At 37.5% G+C, this 20,996-nt stretch overlaps 1 protein-coding gene and 1 long non-coding RNA gene across 11 annotated transcripts in view; one reads left to right on the top strand and one right to left on the bottom strand.

Moving 5' to 3' along the window:
• Positions 1-20,996, bottom strand: part of USO1 (USO1 vesicle transport factor) — an 89,020-nt gene that overhangs the window by 65,660 nt on the left and 2,364 nt on the right. For 3 of the 6 annotated variants that reach the window (XM_072810619.1, XM_072810620.1, XM_072810624.1), the window contains exons 2-3: positions 1,763-1,849; positions 1,621-1,685 (exon numbers count right to left, since the gene is read on the bottom strand). In XM_072810619.1, coding sequence (XP_072666720.1) covers positions 1,621-1,685; positions 1,763-1,849 — 152 coding nt within the window. Of the gene's footprint in view, positions 1-1,620; positions 1,686-1,762; positions 1,850-10,245; positions 10,366-11,025; positions 11,095-20,996 lie in introns of those variants that run through there. The other 3 variants (XM_072810623.1, XM_072810621.1, XM_072810622.1) reach the window with 3 other exon arrangements.
• The window catches only part of LOC140623891 (uncharacterized), a 58,350-nt gene that overhangs the window by 36,646 nt on the left and 708 nt on the right, over positions 1-20,996 (top strand). For 2 of the 5 annotated variants that reach the window (XR_012023422.1, XR_012023421.1), the window contains one exon: positions 383-1,905. This is a non-coding gene — a long non-coding RNA (uncharacterized lncRNA). Of the gene's footprint in view, positions 1-382; positions 1,906-15,039; positions 15,179-16,543; positions 16,837-20,996 lie in introns of those variants that run through there. The other 3 variants (XR_012023425.1, XR_012023424.1, XR_012023423.1) reach the window with 3 other exon arrangements.

Raw genomic sequence — 20,996 nt, 5'->3', positions numbered from 1 at the left:
GACGGGCACTGAGGAGGGCACTTGACGGACTGAGCACTGGGTGTTATAGTATATGTTGGCAAACTGAACTCCAGTAATATATATATATAAAAAAAAAAAGTAAAAAAGGTTTATAACATCAGACTTATAATGCCCAGACTGAATGTAGGGACAAAAAGATCAGAGGCAAAGAATACAGTTTGGAGATAGTGGTGGTTTTAAACTATGTCCAAAACTTCTTTGATACACAACCCTTTAAAAGATGAAACCTAATTCTCCTCCTTTTAAGTGTACTCTATTTATTAACCTGTTTCTAACAAAATGAATGTGATAGAATTAATGGTATGTGACTTGTGAGACTAAGTCCTAAAAGGTCTTGGCTTTCTCTTTGCTCTCTTTCTAGGATTGCTTACTCTGGGAGAAGCCAGATACCATATCATAAGGATGCTCAAGCTACCTTAGAGGGAGAGCAACATGCTGAGGTTGTGAAGCTTCCTGCCATCAGCAAAGTCAGCGAGCTATCCTGGAATCAGATCTTCCCAATCAAGCCTTCAGATGATTGTAATTCTAGCTGAAATCTTGACTGGAACCTCATGAGAGATCCTGAGCCTGGTTTGGATGAGCATAATGGGTTAAGGGGGAGGTATGAGTTCAGCATAAATCCTATAGTCTCTTCTTTGGTAGTACCAAACAAGATGGAAAGGTGCTACCATCTAGGTTGGACTTAAGTCAAAAGGCAGTTGAAGAAGATGGTGGAAGGAGGCAATTAGGAACAGGAAAACAAGAGATAAATTAACTCTTAAACATTCTGAATTTGAGATGTCTGTGAGAGATCTTGATATGGTAGAAATGTCTGTTGAACAGTCATAGGTTGTAATATATATTTAACTAGAGGTAGGATTTTTGAAAGCCATCTATACATAGCTGTTAAAACCAAAGACGTAGGGTGCCTAAGGCGGTGCAGTTGGTTGTGTCCAACTCCTGGTTCCAGGATCGTGAGATCAAGCCCCAGGTTGGGCTCTGCATTCAGCATGGAGTCTGCTTAAGACTATCTCTTCCTCTCCTCTTGCCTTTCTCCCCTGCATGTGCACATGTGCATGTACTCTCTCTCAAATTAATAAATACAGCTTTAAAAAAAAAAAAGATGCAGATAAAAATCTCTTAAAGAGAAACTGGAAGAGATAAAAATAGAATGAGTGACCTTTTCCTTAGGACATGCTAAGATTTAACACTTCACTCTATTAGTCCAGTTTATTTCTCCAAAACGCAACTCTAGATAACTCATATACCATATGTATATTACATTATAGAACAGTATATCACAGTACATCTAAGTGAATTTCAAAATACCCAATTGCCCAATTCACACCCCAAATCTTCAATTGTTAATGAGAAGTCACTTCATTCCATTCTTATATAATGGAAAGATCTCAACCCCTGAGATTATGTCTGTCTTAAGGCTTAGTTATTAGCACAGGGGTTTGCACCTAGTGCCCAATAAGTATTTACTGAAGCAACTGAAAATAAAAACCTTAATAACCTTGATAAGTTAATCATTTCTAGAATATTGAGTGATTCTAAAACAATTTAATTAAAATTGCAAGAAAGATTAGGGAGAAACATCATTAAAAAGAGACTTACCGATCTGTTTGTAAAACATGGATAAGATGGTCCATAGCTTGTATACCCACTTCCAAGCGGTATTTCTGCATAAAAGAAACATTTTGTTAAAGTAACTAACATCCAACTTAACAAACTTAATAAGCGATAAAGTGTTACTGACCTTAGATAACGATTTGAGAGCACGCACAGCATTTCTTCGATCATCCAGTAAAGTAGATGAAGATACTCTATCACAAAGCTTTTGAATCTGTCATGGAAAAACGAAATAGCATTAACAGAATATCCAAAAAAAAAAAAAAGAAACATGAAGTACCCCCCTAAATTTATACGAAGTAATTTCAAAAAAACAAAATCAACAAATGGGATGTAATGGTATTGATCTTTTATAAATCTAAGTAACTGTTTAGGTGGTTTTGTAATATTACAAACAGATTTTTCATGGAGACTTGAAAAAGAAGTGGTTGAAGAGAAGTTAAATAAGTGAAATAACTGAAGAATTAAGAGAAATCACTAGTAGAATCAGAGCTTTCTAAACACGGCACTTGCAACAGTTTGAGCCAAGAGGGAAGCAGGGTACTGTAGAAGATGGGAAGTTATTTAACAATTTTTTAAAATTAATAATTATTTATATTAAAACTTCACCCTAGGAAAGCTTGGGTCAGTAGTTGAGCGCCTGCCTTCAGCTCAGGGTGTAATCCTGGAGTCAGAGGATCGAGTCCCACATCCGGCTCCCTACATAGAGCCTACTCCCTCTGCCTCTGTCTCTGCCTCTCTCTCTCTGTGTCTATCATGAATAAATAAATAAAATATTTTTAAAAAATAATTAATTAAAGAAATAAAACTTCACCCTAATGTTTCTACTAAGTATTTGAACAACAACAACAACAACAACAAAAAACAGAACTCAGGATATAAAATCATCAATGCCCAGAAATCAGTGGCATTTTTCTAAACTAATAACAATGAGACTGAAGAAAGACAAATTAAAGAATCAATCCCATTTACAATTGCACCCAAAAGCATAAAATACCTAGGAATAAACCTAACCAAAGAGGTAAAGGATCTATACCCTAAAAACTACAGAACGCTTCTGAAAGAAATTGTGGAAGACACAAAGAGATGGAAAAATATACCATGCTCATGGATCGGAAGAATTTGTATTGTGAAAATGTCTATGCTACCCAGGGCAATTTACACATCCAATGCAATCCGTATCAAAATACCATGGCTTCCTTCAGAGAGTTGGAACAAATCCTCTTAAGATTTGTGTGGAATCAGAAAAGACCCCGAATAGCCAGGGAAATATTGAAAAAAGAAAACCAGAGCCGGGGGCATCACAATGCCAGATTTCAGGTTGGACTACAAAGCTGTGGTCATCAAGACAGTGTGGTACTGGCACAAAAACAGACACATAGATCAATGGAACAGAACAGAGAACCCAGAAGTGGGCCCTCAACTCTATGGTCAACTAATACTCGACAAAGCAGGAAAGCATATTCCCTGGAAAAAGGACAGTCTCCTCAGTAAATGGTGCTGGGAAAATTGGACAGCCACGTGCAGAAGAAGGAAACTAGACCATTCTCTTACACCAGACACAAAGATAAACTCAAAATGGTGAAAGATCTAAATGTCAGACAAGAATCCATCAAAATCCTAGAGGAGAACCCAGGCAACACCCTTTTTGAACTTGGCCACAGTAACTTCTTGCAAGATACATCTATGAAGGCAAGGGAAACAAAAGCAAAAATGAACTACTGGGACTTAATCAGGATAAAAAGCTTCTGCACAGCAAAAGAAACAGTCAACAAAACTAAAAGACAACCTACAGAATGGGAGAAGATATCTGCAAATGACATACCAGATAATGGGCTAGTATCCAAGATCTATAAAGAACTTATTAATAAACTCAACAGCAAAGAAACAATCCAATCATGAAATGAGCAGAGACATGAACAGAAATTTCACCAAAGACATACACATGGCCAACAAACACATGCATAGATGCTCCGCATCACTTGCCATCAGGGAAATACAAATCAAAACCACAATGAGATACCACCTCACCCCAGTAAGAATGGTGAAAATTAACAAGACGGGAAACAACAAATGTGGAGAGGATGTGGAGAAAGGGGAACCCTCTTCCACTGTTGCTGGGAATGTGAACTGGTGCAGCCACTCTGGAAAACTGTGTGGAGGGTCTTCAAAGAGTTAAAAATAGAACTACCCTACGACCCAGCAATTGCACTGCTGGGGATTTACCCCAAAGATACAGATGCAGTGAAACGGCAGGACACCTGCACCCCAATGTTTATAGCAGAAATGTCCACAATAGGCAAACTGTGGAAGGAGCTTCGGTGTCCTTCGACAGATGAAGGGGTAAAGAAGACGTGGTCTATATAATATGCAATGGAATATTATTACTCAGCCATTAGAAATGACGAATACCCACCATTTGCTTCAATGTGGATGGGACTGGAGGGTATTATGCTGAGTGAAGGAAGTCAATTGGAGAAGGACAAACATTATATGGTTTCATTCATACGGGGAATATAAAAAATAGTGAAAGGGATTAAAGGGGAAAGGAGAGAAAAGGAGTGGGAAAGGAGTGAGGAAGGGAGAGAAAGGAGTGAGGGTGACAGAACATGAGAGACACCTAACTCTGGGAAACGAACAAGGGGTGGTGGAAGGGGAGGTGGGCGGGGCGATGGGGTGACTTGTTGACGGGCACTGAGGGGGGCACTTGACAGGATGAGTACTGGGTGTTATACTCTAAGTTGGCAAAGCAAACTCCAATAAAAAAATATACAAAATAAATAAAAGCCAGAACTACATATCAAAAATTTTTAGTTTTAAGTGTGTCTCAAAATCTATAAAGATGAAATGCATCTATTATAAAAGCTTCTAATAAGTTTGCAGGAATTAAAGTTTATGGTGAATTTTAAAATAAACCTTCAGGCATTATTTATAATGGGGAAAAAGTTGAAAATTGTCCATTAAAAGATGAAAAACTAAATCATCATACGTTCTTTGGTAGTATACTATGCAACTACTTCAAACAATTAACTGTACTGCTATGAAAATACTATGATTTAATAAACAGTGGGAAAAAGTGGCACCTGGGTGGCTTAGTCAGTTAAGTACCTGCCTTCAGCTCAAGTCATGATCCCAGGGTCCTAGGACTGAGTCCCAGATGGGACTCCCTGCTTAGCTGGGAGTCTGCTTCTTCCCCTCACTCTCCCTTGTGCTCTGTCTCTTGCTTTCTCTCTCTCAAAAAATAAGTAAAACCTTTAAAATAAAAAGTGGGAAAACAAGGAACTTGTAAAACTAGATGTAAATAATGAGCCCACTAAAGCAAAAGTATCAAACTGTATGTAAAATTGTAAAAAAAAAATCTGGAGGGCCACCTGGGTGGCTCAGTCAGTTAGGTGTCGGACCCTTGATTTTGGCTCAGGTTATGATCTTGAGGTCTTGGGATTGAGCCCTGTATGGGGCTCCACGCTCAGTGGGGAATCAACTTGAGGATTCTCTCTCCTTCTGCCCCTTCCCCCACTCAAGTGCTCTTTCTCTCTCTCAAATAGTTATTTTTTTAAAAATCTGGAAACAGGGGATCCCTGGGTGGCTCAGCGGTTTATCGCCTGCCTTCAGCCCAAGGCGTGATCCTGAAGTCCTGGGATCAAGTCCCACGTCAGGCTCCCTGCATGGAGCCTGCTTCTCCCTCTGCCTGTGTCTTTGCCTTTTTCTCGCTCTGTCTCTCTCATGAATAAATAAATAAAATCTTTTAAAAAAAACCTGGAAACCTAAAACTATACAACTTCTAGGGGTACCGGGGTGGCTGTCAGTAGAGTGTCTGACTTCAGCTCAGGTCATGGTCTTAGGTCCTAGGATGGAGCCCCACATGGGGCTTATCTGGCTTCTTGCTCAGCAGGGAGTTTGCTTGTCCCTCTGCTCTTCCCCCAACTAGTGCATGCATGTATTCTCTCTCTTTCTCAAGTTAACAAAAATCTTAAAAAACAACAACAACAACAACAACAAAAACTTCTACAAGAAAGCATAAGAGAAAATTCTAGTGACCTTTAAATTAGGCAAAGATTTCTCAGATACATACTAAGAGCACAATCCATAAAGAAAAGTAAAATAAAGTATACCTCATCACATCTCTTCAAAAGACACTATTAAGAGAATGAAAAGAGGGGCACCTGGGTGGCTTAGTCCGTTAAACCTCTGATTCTTTTCAATTTTTATTTATTTATTCATGAGAGACACACAGAGAGAAGCAGAGACATAAGCAGAGGGAGAAGCAGGCTCCCTGTGGGGAGCCTCAAGTGGAGCTCAATTATAGGACCCCAGGATCACGACCTGAGCCAAGGGCAGATATTCCACCACTAAGCTACCCAGGTGCCCCATGCTTCTGATTCATGATTTCAGCTCAGGTCATGATCTCAGGGTCATGAGTTGGAGCCCTGCATCAGGCTCCATGCTGACAGTGGGGCCTGCTTAAGATTCTCACTCTCCTTCCATCCTCCTCTCCCCTATTCCCCCCTAATCCTGCTCATGTGCACACACTCTCTCTTAAAAAAAAAAAAAAATTCATAATAGATGTAAGAATTAACTGCACATCTTAAAATTTTAAAAAAGAGAGAATAAGATAAACCAGAGACTAGATGAATATATGTGAAAACATCTGATAAATAATAGTTTTTAAAATCATGATACTCAGGTCCTTTAAAGTTCTAACAGTTACTATTTTAAATTATGATTCACTCTTTAGTGATGGTTCTTACTAAGATTCTATAAACAATATTTTGGCATATCACTCACACTTTTGCACCCCATGTAACTGAATTAGTGGTGTTTAAATACATATACATATAATGTGTTCCAAATTATGTTCTGCAGGCTTCTAGTGTCCCAGAAGATATTAATAGATGTCTTATGATCACAGAACCAGAAGGAAACACAAGGTTATACAAAATTAAATAGGTTTCTGCACTGCTGGATTTCTAAGTCTTTACTATGCTGATTTTCATTTCTTCATACTGCAGATATAGTATGATAACCAAATCTAGTCTTTTTGATTTTATTCAGTCTAACTGCTCACATTTAGAAGCTATTCCTACCTTAAATCCTATTTATTTTCATAATAATTACACTGACTTTCCAAAATGCAAACAACTTTCTCTTTATTAAATAACTGGTGGATTTTTTTTCTACCACAATCTTTTTTTTTAACCATTAGAAAAACTACGTAATTATCTCTTGAAAACATGAAGCTTGTTACCCTCAGCTTAAAGAATTTCTTAAGCCAAAAATAGTTTTCCTAACTATGACTAAAATTTTCTCTCCTTGGTTCTTCTACATCTTTTGTTAACTTTTTCTAGGTAGTTTATAACTGATACAATGAATAAGAAATTGTTTATATACATTTTCTTCTCTTTCTTAGCCTTAGACTTCAAGCTAGGTATGGTTCTAGGTATGGGATTTCTTTTTCTTAGCCTTAGACTTCAAGCTAGGTATGGTTCTAGGTATGGGATTTCCATTTCCCGTGGAGTACTGAGTCTCAGTACCACACCGGGCTTGATTTCCAGCCTCAGCCTCATCTTTGGTTAGTGTATATAAAGATTTATGCCAAAATATGATCTTTCCTGTCTGGAAACTCTTTATTTGTTGAATGTGGACGCTGGAAATCTACTTGATGCTGGAGAAACTTAGCTTTAAGAAATACTGGAGTGGACAGCCTGGGTGGCTCAGCAATTTAGCGCCTTCAGCCCAGGGTGTGATCCTGGAGACCAGGGATCGAGTCCCATGTTGGGATCCCCGCATGGAGCTTGTTTCTCCCAACACCTGTGTCTCTGCCTTTCTCTCTGTGTCTCTCATGAATAAATAAATAAATAAAAATCTTAAAAAAAAAAATATTGGAGTAAGATGACCTTAATCCTAGAGCTTAGAGGGTTTGCTTTGTTTTTATTTTCAGTCTTTTTTGTTATAAATATGCTAATATTTGAGCCTTATAAATTTTTTAAAAAGCTTTGAGATATACATACAGATCTCAGTTGCTATTAAGACAAATATAAGTTAAAATAGCAGTGAGATTATTTTTACCTACCAGACTAAGATTAAAATTAAAATAATAGTACCAAATACTTTTTTTTTTTTTTTTTTAAGATTTTATTGCTGAGCCACCAGGGCTGCTCAAGAAAATGTTTTTTAAAACAGAGTGACTGGAGTGCCTGGGTGGCTCAGTTGGTTAAGCACCTGACTAAATTTCAGCTCAGGTCGTGATTTCAGGGTCATGAGGTTAAGACCTGTGGAGTCCCACATCAGGCCCTGCACTCAGATTCCCTCTCTCCCTCTGTCCCTCTCCCTGCTTTTACGCACTGTCCCTAAGTAAATAAATAAAATCTTAAAAACAAACAACTATCCATGATAGGCAAGGATATAGATTAATTAGCTTGCTTATATTCTATCAGAGGAAAAGTAACCTAAAAAAGTGGAAATTTGGCAAAAAATACTACAACTTAAAATGTTCAGACCCTTTCTTTATCAGGCATTCCTACTTTTAGGAATTTATGCTTTTAAAAACACCCCCACAATTATACAATGTTTTATACTAGGATGTTTTTTGTAGTAGTACTTTTAATAGCTAAGAAGGAAATCCAGCTTCTGCCACGTACGAATATAATAAGTCCAGGATCACACCCTGAGCTGAAGGCAGATGCTCAACCACTGAGCCACCCAGGCATCCCTATTTCTTTTCTAATGAGTTCAAAGTATGTTTCAACAGCTCTGACTAATGAGCAAATCACTATTTTTAGGTCGTTGCAAATCATCTGCTTTCCACCCAGGTCATGATCTCAGGGTCCTGGGATGTGGCCCCATATGAGGCTCCCCACTCAGTGGGAAATCTGCTTCTTCTTCTCCCTCTGCCCCACCCCTGCTCATGCTGCTTCTCTCTTCTCAAGTAGATAAAATGTTTTAAAAATATATTAAAATTAATCACTATTTTGAAGTGTATTATTTATACTTCTAGAAATAAAATTCATTTTTTTTAAATTTGAGAAAATATCTCTCAAAACTATTTTTAGGGGCACTTGGGTGGCTCAGTTAAGCATCTGCCTTCAGCTCAAGTCATGATCCTGCAGTCCTGGGATCAAGCCCCACATCGGGCTCCCTGCTCAGCAGGGAGTCGGCCTCTCCCTCTCTCCATCCTCTCCACTTGTGTTCTCTAAGTAAATAAGATATTAAAAAAAAAAAAAAAAGATGGGACGCCTGGGTGGTTCAGTGGCTGAGCATTTGCCTTTCACTCAGGGCATGGTCCCACAGTCCCAGGATCGACTCCCACATCAGGCTCCCTCCATGGAGCCTGCTTTCTCCCTCTGCCTGTCTCTGCCTCTCTCTCTGTGTCTCATGAATAAATAAATAAAATCTTTAAAAAAAAGAGAGAGACTATTTTTAAGAATATAAGTATGCTTTTTATCTATTGAACCTGGGTTTTAATGCTAAGTACATATTCTTCTATGTTGGGCATTTTAATCAGAACTTTCTCTCTAGCAACTTAAGATAAACTCAAAGCAGTCAAGCATACTGCAAGGCAATGAGAAAGCAAATATAGAACTTATTTACCTAGAACAATTAGATTGAGCTATTTCAGATACCTTTGGTCAGGCATCAAAATGGTCTTTCCATTTTAATTATTTTTGAGAGTAATCTAAAATTAATTATAAGCGTCTCTGACTTCTTAAACAAAGAAACATAATTACAAGCTTTCTTAGCATTTAAATTTAAGTCCTCTCCAAAATTTTACACAGGGATGTCTTAGGTGTTAAATGAAGTAATGAACATAAAAGACTGCTTAGTACATGGCACCTATAAATGAAGTAATGAACATAAAAGACTGCTTAGTACATGGCACCTATAAATGATCAATAAATGTTAACAAACTTTAGTCTATTACCAAGATTCTTATGACTTTTTGTATTATTCTTCTATCAGGCTTTTGGATGTCATTTTTATCATAAACGTTTTTAACAGACCATTCAAATTTTGCAGATTTTAATTTGCTACTGAGCAAAAATTTGATCATTAAGCTGGATACTAATATAATTTTTCTATAACAAAAAAATCACACAGGCTTGAAATCAAGACTGAGTACATGGACCTTGCAACTTCTACTTTTGCTAAGGAAAGCTTAGTACTTTCTGTTAATATTCCAGATGGCTGAAGTTTCTGAATAAGTGATTTCTCTTTAATGAAGTGCTACACTTACAGACAACTGAAACCAAATGAAAGGAAAACATATATAATAATCAAGTTCCAAACCTTACAAAGATTTAGCCATGTTTTAGGCCCAAAACACTGTCATATATTTTTTAGTTGATAGTTACCAAGCAAAAATTTTCTGGCACAAGAATGCTTAACTTGTATTTAAAAATTATAGATCTCAAAGACCATTAATGCCATTTATTCCTTACTTAAAAAACCAACTCAATGCATATACTTGTTCCTGATTTTCCATTTCTCCCTTCATTTATTAGAACCCTCAGTGTTTTAGCTGGGCACATGACTGTTTACCTAGACTATTTTCCAAGTCTTTTTTGCCTCTAGGCACAGACAGTGATTATATTCCAGCCAATGAGTTGTTAGTACCTTCTAGGTTATGTCCTTGTCCTTAAAAGGAAGCTATTTGTTCTTCATTCCTTCCCTGAACTTGGAACTTCAACCTGGTGTTAATGAGGCAACTTCAATAATTCCAACAAGAGCAGCATCCTAGGGGATGGCAGAACAAGATAAAAAGCAACACCTGGGCCTCTGGACCACCCTGAGGAGGACTACCCTATCTAATTGCTTTCTAATTGGACTTTAATTGGAAAAAGACATAAATTTTTATCTTTAGACCCATTTTCTGGCCTCTGTTATACAGCTGATGCAATACCTAAACTAATAAACTCATTTTACAGAAGAAATTAAGGCTCAGAAACAAAGCAATACACCCCAAAATAAACCCAAGCTATAGATGTCTCACTCCAAAGCCCATACTCTAATAGCCTATTTTGTCTCCTACTCAGAAAAATGTGAATCTGAGTTACTGTTGCAAACTACATGGACCACGCGATTTTTTATATATATATATAAATAGGGAGACAGAAATGCAGTTTTCTTAAAGATTTTATTTATTTAAAAAAAAGATTTTATTTATTTATTCATGAGAGACAGAGAGAGAGAGGCAGAGACACAGGCAGAGGGAGAAAGAGGCTCCATGCAGGGAGCCAGATGTGGGACTCGATCCCAGGTCTCCAGGATCAGGCCCTGGGCTGAAGGTGGCGCTAAACCGCTGAGCCACCTGGGCTGCCCTGAAATGCAGTTCTTATGAATACGTTTTACTTACACTACAGCCTACTAAGGACCCTAATAAACCTTTGACTTAACTGCTCAGCCAGAGTAGTCCCTTGTTCTAAGAGCTGGAGCTTTACTTCGGGAAAGCCGTTCAATTAGAAGCTACCAAAAAAGAAAAAAATCAAGTATTAAAAAATAGCACCTCAGAAAAAATAGTACCTCAGAAAAACTTAAAAATATACTCAGTTTAAAAAAAAAAGGATTTTATTTTTACATAATCTCTACACCCAGCATGGGGCTCAAACCCACAATCCCAAGATCAAGAGTTGCACACTTTACTGACTGAGCCAATCAGGCACCCCAATATATATACTCACTCTTTTAGAATTAACTTGGTTGAGATAATAAGGACAAACTGGAACGGACAGAGATTGGAGAGAAAAAATATGTCAGTTCATTGTAACAGACAAGGCATAAGAGTAAGAAAAATATATTAGGGTGGTGGTAATGGGCAAAGAGCTGAAAGGATAAATAAAGCAAAAGAATAATTCAAAGAACTGAATTTAAGAGGTTGGGGCTCTAAAGAATGAAACATCTGGAATAGCCACTGTTTGGGATTCAACTTCTACAGCTTTTCCTTAAACAAACATGTAATCAAACATTATTTTTTAAAAGATATAATTAGAAAATCAAAAAACAGCAGTGATTAAGCTATCTGAAGTTTGATATCATGAATCAGCAATCATTCTTCTATATATCAGCAAATACTCTGGGTTTTGGCAAGGACAAAGGTCAAAGGACCAATATATCTGAAGAATTCAGTATCATAACCCTAGGTGGGCGATTTCATTCATTCATTCAGCAAATATTAGAGTGCTGCTACTGTCATGGGAGCACTGTCATGATCAGTGCAACCAGAAAGTAGCAGTTCAGAAACTAAGCATTTAGAAACTTATACAACAGCTATATAATTTTGTATTTATTTAATAAAAAAGGGCTTAATATTTTTATACACATGATTATGTATACGTATAGTCATTCCATTTTCCTAGCAATTCAGTTTTATTGTATCTTACAAAAGTATTGGTCTGTGATTAATTGCATAAAAAAACAACTAAAGCAACTGGTCTTTAACCACCGACAGCTGAAATATTATTAAATATTGAGAAATATTATTAAAGTGCTTAACATTTTGCAAGGCACTGCAAAATTCTACTCTGGGGCAATAGCCAGTAAGCCACTATGGAAGGTATCTATTCTAATGAAAAGATAAAGACAAGGAGACTACAAAATAAAGACTAGAAAGATAAAAAGAGAAAGTAATAGGCATGACAAAGGAAATATCAGGAATATGAGATAGTGATTAGGTGGAGAGTACTTTACATAACCTAGTTGGTCAGAGGGCCTCAAGTCAATCACTGATTTGGATATAGTCCGAAGTGTGGGTAAGTGTGGGTAATGCGTAACAAGAACAAAGTAGGGAAGCAGAGTGAATATTTATGTTACTACCATCAGAAGAGAAAAAGGCAGTATTTTAAAGGATAAATTTATTCACTGTCTCAAATGGGATCCTGAGGTGAGGGACTTTGTTACTACCAACTCACTATCTCAGAAACCAACCAAAGAAGCCAACTTGTAGTTTGAAGCAAAATTCATAAATTAACTGGGTTTGAAGTCACAAACTCTTGTCTGAGTACTACGCAACACTCTCATCAACATGATGGGAGAGCTGGAAAGGAAGTAAAAGGTTTAAATCCCACATATTATAATACCATCTTCTTATCTAAAAATTAACATTTTGCTGTAATTATTGATCTAAAGAGTGACTTACAATACAAAAGAAATTAATCCAGTCTACTTTGTTAAAAAGTCAGAAATGCGGATGTCTGGGTGGCTCAGTGATTGAGTATCTGCCCTTGGCCCAGGGAGTGATCCTGGAGTCCCAGGATCAAGTTTTACATGGGCTCCCCGCATGGAGCCTGCTTCTCCCTCTTCCTGTATCTCTGCCTCTCTCTCTGTGTCTCTCTCATGAATAAATAAATAAAGTCTTAAAAAAAAAAAAGTCAGAAATGTTTGTCACTAGGTTTTTTACCAAAACAGTATTATCTCAGCAGACTACCAAGGCACATTTCAGGTGACCATTCTATACCCTTGAAACAAGTAACCTTCCTGAATTTCACTGCCTGAGTAGAGAGATATAAATATAGCCAAGACATGTTAAGGTCACAGAACAGAAAACTGGTAACAACAAAAGAAGATACTTTAGCCCATTTGCTTCAAACAAAGAAATTTTTAAAATTGTGTGGGGAAAAATCTGTTTACTAATTAGTGAATAGAAAATTCCTAATACCGGGACACCTGGGTGGCTGAGCATCTGCCTTCCACTCAGGGCGTGATCCTGAGGTCCTGGCATGGAGTCCCACATCAGGTTCCTTGCAGGGAGCCTGCTGCTCCCTCTGCCTGTGTCTCTGCCTCTCTCTGTGTCTCTCATGAACAAATAAATAAAATCTTGAAAGAAAGATAGAAAAAGAAATAAAAGAAAGGTCCTAATACCTATCATTAAATTTTCTAAAAGATTTATTTACTTATGGGGGGGGGGGGCACAGGGAGACAGAGAGGATCTCAAGTAGACTCCCCACTGAGCACAGAGTCTGACCTAGGGCTCAAGGACCCTCAGATCATGACAGGAGCCAAAACCGAGTCAGCCACTTAACTGACAGACACACCAAGGCACCTCTATTAAATTTTTTAAAAAACCAAAAATCTTAAAAAAGAAATTAATTTGTATAATGAACATACTGGTAATTGCAAAGAAAACATTCTGGAAGTTTGGATGCCAAACTTCACTAGTGATTACCCCCAGTAATGGGAAAAGAGACTATGAAGGGAAGAAGGAAGAGGCAATTTTAGACTACATACTGATATGAATTATTTATAATAAGCATGTTTTCACTATTGCTTCAGTAAATAAACAGTAAACATTTAAAGAAATTTCCAGGGACACCTGGGTGGCTCAGTGGTTAAGCATCTGGCTCAGGTCATGATCCTGGGATTGAGTCCTACATTAGGCTCCCTGGAGGGAGCCTACTTCTCCCTCTGCCTGTGTCTCTGCACACCCCCCCCCCCGCCATGTCTCTCATGAATGAATAAATAAAATATTTTTTCTTAAAAAGTGACTTTTAATATGCAAAGATCTCTAAGACATATCAATGAAAAAAATAAGCTGCAAAACGCTATAAATAGTATATCATTTATGAAAAAAGAAGTTCATACAAATATATAATTCTATATTGTACAAATGCAGAATTACTCATAAAACTCTGGAAGGATTTATATCACATTAAGAATCACAGTTATTTCTGAGGGCACCTGGGTGCCACAGCTGGTTGAAGGTCCAACTCTTGGTCTCAGCTCAGGACGTGATCTCATGGTTGTGAGACTGACCCCCACGATGGGCTCCTGCTCAGCATGGAGACTGCTTGGGACTTCCTCTCCCTCTCCCCCTACTTCCGGCTCACACAAGTTCACTCGCTCTCTCTCAAATAAATAAGTCTTAAAAAAAAATCATGGTTATTTCTGGAAAGAAACTGAAATTAAAGATGGTAGTCAAAGGGGCCTTAAACTTTACTAGTATTACTTGCCATTTTGTGTCATGAAAAAATTAAAAAGCTAATTAATAAAATAATATGTATAACAATGCAACTCATGGAGAGAATTATGTATCAGAATTCTTCCTTGAGGGGATCCCTGGATGGCTCAGCGGTTTGGCACCTGCCTTCGACCCAGGGCGTGGTCCTGGAGTCCCGGGATCGAGTCCCACATTGGGCTCCCGACATGGAGCCTGCTTCTCCCTCTGCCTGTGTCTCTGCCTCTCTTTCTCAATCTCTGTGTGTCTCATGAATAAATAAATAAAATCTTAAAAAAAGAATTCTTCCTTGTTTTCAGTAATAACCATGTGAGATTCACAATTCCACTTAACAAAAAAAATTTGAAAAGGACAAACCATCCCACTAACAATTGGTAAATGGAGCATAATCAGAATGACAACCTAACAATGTGAATTTAATATCTGCTTTATTAACCAATAGTTCCATTTATTCTCTTCAGATATACATAAAGGAGACCAAAAAAGAAGCAATGGGAATATGAGTGACTAGGAAAGGAAAAAGTGAGATAAGGAATGGAAAAATGAAAAACCACTGAAAAGGAAAAAAAAGGAAAGCGACATAAAACTAGCATGCTGAAGGTACATTTACAATTTAAAGACACTGACATAATGTATTTCCTGACAATTGCTAATAGAAACCCCTAGTTTTTTTTTAGGTATTCAGTATTTAACTGACATGCAAAAATGAAGAACAGGAATGCCAATTACAAAAATCTAATTCAACCATTCAGTCATTTATTCAATAAGTATTTATCAAGCATCTAATACCAACACATTTGATCATATAACTGTCATGAAGCTTAAAACATAGTTATAGCTCTCCTGGAAAGAACTTACCCAACCATGACAACTGTAGGACTAAAATAATTCATGTTAACCAAAAATCAATTCATTTACATTGTTTTATGGAACAAAAAAATATTAGTGTTTTAGAACACAAAAAGAACCAGAAATTTATTTTAAATTGAATTGAAATCTAATTGAATTGAATAGCTCAGAAAATTTTACCAAAAAAAGCAAAGGTCAGTCTTATCTTGATGACCTAAATATGATCTAAAAAAAAAAAAAAAAAAAGTGGGACCATTACAAACACCAGTCTCTTTGCAAAATAAATCCAATGAATCTAACACAGTCTATTTCCATTACAGTTAACAGTAAGTCAGCCAAGGTAATATGCTGCTTCATTTATTCTCCACATTTTCTCTAAGAAATGACCGTTTTCCAAAAGAACATTCTTTCCAAGCAAGGCATCATTACAAAACTTGTCTACCAACTAACCTAACACAAATGCTGGTATCTCTAAGTCTTAGCATGACAAAAGTTTTCAAATTAATGGTACAATTTTTATACAAAAATGTTTATAGCATTTCTGCCTGAGGTACAAAAATATAAGCAGGCCTTTTCTATAATTTCCACAAAAGACAAAAAAAAGCAATGCAATGCAGTATAAACAATAGACGGTAAATATGTAAGGAGAGAAAAATGGTACTTGCTATCAGCAAATTTACACAAGAAATACTTCTTTTTTTTAAAATTTTTATTTATTTGTGATAGTCACAGAGAGAGAGAGAGAATGAGGCAGAGACACAGGCAGAGGGAGAAGCAGGCTCCATGCACCGGGAGCCCGACGTGGGATTCGATCCCGGGTCTCCAGGATCGCGCCCTGGGCCAAAGGCAGGCGCCAAACTGCTGCGCCACCCAGGGATCCCCACAAGAAATACTTCTATTCTCTCCTAAAAGATAATTAGATTCAAGAGTGATTACAATTAACCATCAAACCATAAAGCACCAGAACTTATTTTATGTTCTTTAGAACACTCAGATCTACAAGGTTTCTTGAGGAAAAAAGGGATCTGGTCAAATAAAATTGGTAAACACAAATTACTTTATATCTCCATCTTGAAAATATATTTTTTTAAGATTTTATTTATTTATTCATGACAGACACACAGAGAGAGGCAGAGACACAGGAAGAGGGAGAAGCAGGCTCCCTGCAGAAAGCTCGACCTGAGACTTGATCCCGGGACCCCAGGATCATGCCCTGAGCCAAAGGCAGATCCTCACCTCAACTGCTGAGCCACTCAGGAGTTCCCATCTTGAAAATATTATAAGCTGCTTAATAAACCTTGTATAAATATTAGATTTTTTTGTTTTGTTTTTGATCATCACACAGCATGCTTCTTTGGGAACAAATTTAAGTACATCCACTCGTGTTTTTTGGAACATACCTTGGACAGGTGCGTGTGTGATTCTAAAATTGCCCTTAACAATCTATATATATTAACCTTCAAAAAAGCCATGCAATTTTCAATAGATACTACTTAATTTATTTTTTTTTTTAATTTTTATTTATTTATGATAGTCACACAGAGAGAGAGAGACGCAGAGACACAGGCAGAAGGAGAGGCAGAGACACAGGCAGAGGGAGAAGCAGGCTCCATGCACCGGGAGCCTGACGTGGGATTCGATCCCGGGTCTCCAGGATCGCGCCCTGGGCTAAAGGCAGGCGCTAAACCGCTGTGCCACCCAGGGATCCCTAGATACTACTTTAAAAGAATGTGAGACATCGTTAGTTGGATACAGAAGTGATCAAAACACAAATCATCATTACGGTTTTATCTGACACTGTTATTGCAAGAGAACCAAGAGACAGTGACCTGGTTATTAATGTAGAATATGAAATTCGAACCCAAACAGGACTTTTGGACTACAGGACTATACATTTATAGTAAAGTGGTATAAAATATGCTTGACTAAACCAACACTATGTCTAAATTTAAGCACATACGCCTTAATAACAATTTTTATTATAAGAAAGTACAGCTGTCTCTATATTGTTAGCCCTTTTGCTTTTTAAGCCAGCTGATCAAAGTTTGATCTAAAAAAATATGACTTCAGGGTACCTGGCTGGCTCAGTCAGTGCAGCATGGGACTCCTGATTTGGGGTCGTGAGTTCAAACTCCAGGTATGACCTGGAGATTACTTAAAAATAAATAAACAAATAAATAAATAAATAAGTAAGTAAATAGATACAATTTATCAGTATAGTAATTCCACACACTTTTTCTGGACTTAAGCAACTTTCATGCCTTGGATACAACTTGAGAAAAGAAATCCCCTATGATTTACCATCAAATGCTTTGATTTTTAAGAAACGAGCTTTAAAAAAAATAAAAAGTTATTAGTTGAAAGGTAGATGGAAAATTAAATATGTATGAGCATTAAAAAACTAAGGATTTTTAGTATAATCAGTGTTTATTGGGCAGCAGGGTGGCTCAGCGGTTTAGCGCCGCCTTCAGCCCAGGGCCTGATCCTGGAGACCCGGGATCAAGTCCCACGCTGGGCTCCCTGCATAGAGTTTGCTTCTCCCTCTGCCTGTGTCTCTGCTTCTCTCTCTCTCTCTCTCTCATGAATAAATAAATAAAATCTTTAAAAATAATAATAATAATTAGTGTTTATTTGCACCCAACCTAGTATGCCCAGACTAAGGAGGCCTCTAGTCACCAGAAATCAGTGCCTTTCTCTGAAGCAGAAAAGCGAAATCAAATTTAAAAGTATTCGACTTTAAGGAACACCTGGCTGGCTCAATTGGAAAAGCATGTGAACTCTTGATCTCAGGGTCATGAGTTCAAGCCCCACAATGGATGTAGACATTACTTAAATAAAACTTAAAAAAAAAAGTATTTGACTCAAAAATATGCAGTGTAGTGAGGATAAAATTCTATACTTAAGATATTCATAACTTTATAGAATTATTCATTATCATATGATACAAATACAAGTATTTACTACTTAGTCTCTAGAGAACATCCTAATACATATCAAAAGTTACTCTTAACTGACAGTATGAAAAGTTAAGTACTATAAAATCAATAATAAGGGCACCTGGCTGGCTCAGTTGGTAAAGCATGCAACTCTTGATTTCAGGGTTAAAAGCTTGAGCCCCAGGTTGGGTATAGATATTTAAAAATAAAATCTTTACAAAGAAAGTCAATAATATAACTCTAATACATTTAGAAGATCCTTAAGTTCACTAAAGTGAAAACAGGAAAGCTGTAAAAGCACAGTAAAGTTGAAAAATCTCTTCAGTAAAAAGTTTGACAAAATGGACATCAATCATTCTAGAACTTTGATTCCTAGAGTCTTTAAAAAGTACTGTTTAACGAATCCCTGGGTGGCTCAGCGGTTTAGTGCCTGCCTTCCACCCAGGGTGTGATCCTGGAGTCCAGGGATGGAGTCCTGTGTCAGGCTCCCTGCATGAAGCCTGCTTCTCCCCCTGCCTGTGTCTGCCTCTGTGTGTGTGTGTCTCTCATGAATAAATAAATGAAATCTTAAAAAAAATAAAATTAAAAGTACTGTTTTAGCACCTAGTAAGTTGTGAGCTGCTATGACTATAGATCTGGGATTTCTTTCTTATAACACTGTAATTTATTCATTCATTCATTCATTTTAGAGACAGAGAGAGAGAAAAGAACGAGTAGCAAAAAGAGAGGGGGGAAAAAAATCTCAGGCAGACTCCTTACTGAGCATGGAGCCCAATGCGGGGCTCTATCTCACGATCCTGAGATCGCGACCTGAGCTGAAATCAAGAGCTGCATGATTAACTGAGCCACCCAGGTGCCCCTATAATTCATCACACAAATACTTAACTGAATATCTACTACTATGGAAAAATAAAGATGGGGATCCCTGGGTGGGTCAGCAGTTCAGCGTCTGCTCAGAGTGTGATCCTGGGGTGCTGGGATCGAGTCCCACATCGGGCTCCCTGCATGGAGCCTGCTTCTCCCTCTCCCTGTGTCTCTGCCTCTCTTTCTGTGTCTCTCATGAATAAATAAATAAAATCTTTAAAAAAAAAGATTAAAATACTTACAAACTCTTCCTTAAAGACATTTAAGAGTCTAGAAGAAATGAAACGTATACAAATGGTAGAAAGCATAAGAAATACACAATCTAGTTAAAATGTGAAGATTGCTCAGAGGGGAAAGATTATCTGCAGTTTGGTGGAGGGGAAAAATAAGGGTGGATTTAAAGGACAGTTATGGGCACCTGGGTGGCTCAGCTGGTTAAGCATCTGACTCTTGATTTCATCTCAGGTCATGATCTCAGGGTCCTGAGATCAAGCCTACATCAAGCTCTGCACTTTATTATGGAGACTGTTTAGGATTTTCTCTCTCTACCCTCTGCCAACTCCCCACGCCACCCACCACCTACCACATGCTTTCACATACTCTCAAAAAAAAAAATTTAGGGGGGTGGGGGTGACTGGGTGGCGAGCACTGAGGTGGGCACTTGACGGGATGAGCACTGAGTGTTATTCTGTATGTTGACAAATTGAACACCAATAAAAAATAAATTTATTAAAAAAAATTTAAAGGACTGATGGACTTTAGGGGTGTCTGACTGGCTCAGTTACTAGAGCATGCAACTTTTGATCTCAGGGTTATAAGTTTGAGCCCCATGTTGGGTGTATAGATTACTCAAAAATGTTTTAAATCTTTAATAATAAATAAACAAGATATAAAAAAATAAAGTAAAATAAAGGACACATAGACCTTAGACAAAGAGGCTTTCTGGAGAAAAGCACGAAAGATGGAAAACCACCATGAAAAGAATTTAATTTCACAGAAATGAAAAAAATTATAAAATACTAAACAATAATGTATCAGTTAGAGGTTGCCAATTATAGCAACTTGGAATATCCAGATGAGATCAAATCACCAATTAAAATATCTAAAATTGTACCACTCATTTTACTGATGTCCTAAATACTTTCAAGTTAGTGACCCATGACCCCTTTCACCTGTTATATTTCCCAATGGAACAAGATGGTGAAACATTTTATCCATACTGTAACTTGGAATAAACTATTAATTCTCTTCATAAGACAAATTACTTTTCCAATTTTGAGTATACTCCTCAAAGTAAGAACAAGGATCCTCACTTTCCTTTCACTTTACACAAACAACATACACGAGTGATAATCAAGCTTCATTTTGAAATCACAATGTAGGGATACCTGGGTGGCTCAGCAGTTAAGCCTCTGCCTTCAGCTCAGGGTGAGATCCCGGGTCCCGGCCTCTCTCTGTGTCTCAAATGAATAAATAAATAAATAATAAAATAAAATAAATAAAAATAAAATAAAATATTTTATTTTTATTTATTCATGTCAGACACACACAGAGAGAGGCAGAGAGACACAGGCAGAGGGAGAAGCAGGCTCCATGCAGGGAGCCAGACGTGGGACTCGATCCCAGGTCTCCAGGATCAGGCCCTGGGCTGAAGGGGCACTAAACCGCTGAGCCACGGGGGCTGCCCTAAAAATAAAATCTTAAGAAAAAAGAGAAATCACAATGTAAAATTTATGTTGTTTCACTCACTATGGCAAGATCAGTATTCT

Source organism: Canis lupus, chromosome 33, assembly GCF_048164855.1.
Source record: "Canis lupus baileyi chromosome 33, mCanLup2.hap1, whole genome shotgun sequence".
Lineage (NCBI taxonomy): Eukaryota > Metazoa > Chordata > Mammalia > Carnivora > Canidae > Canis > Canis lupus.
This window is presented reverse-complemented; position numbering and strand designations above follow the sequence as displayed.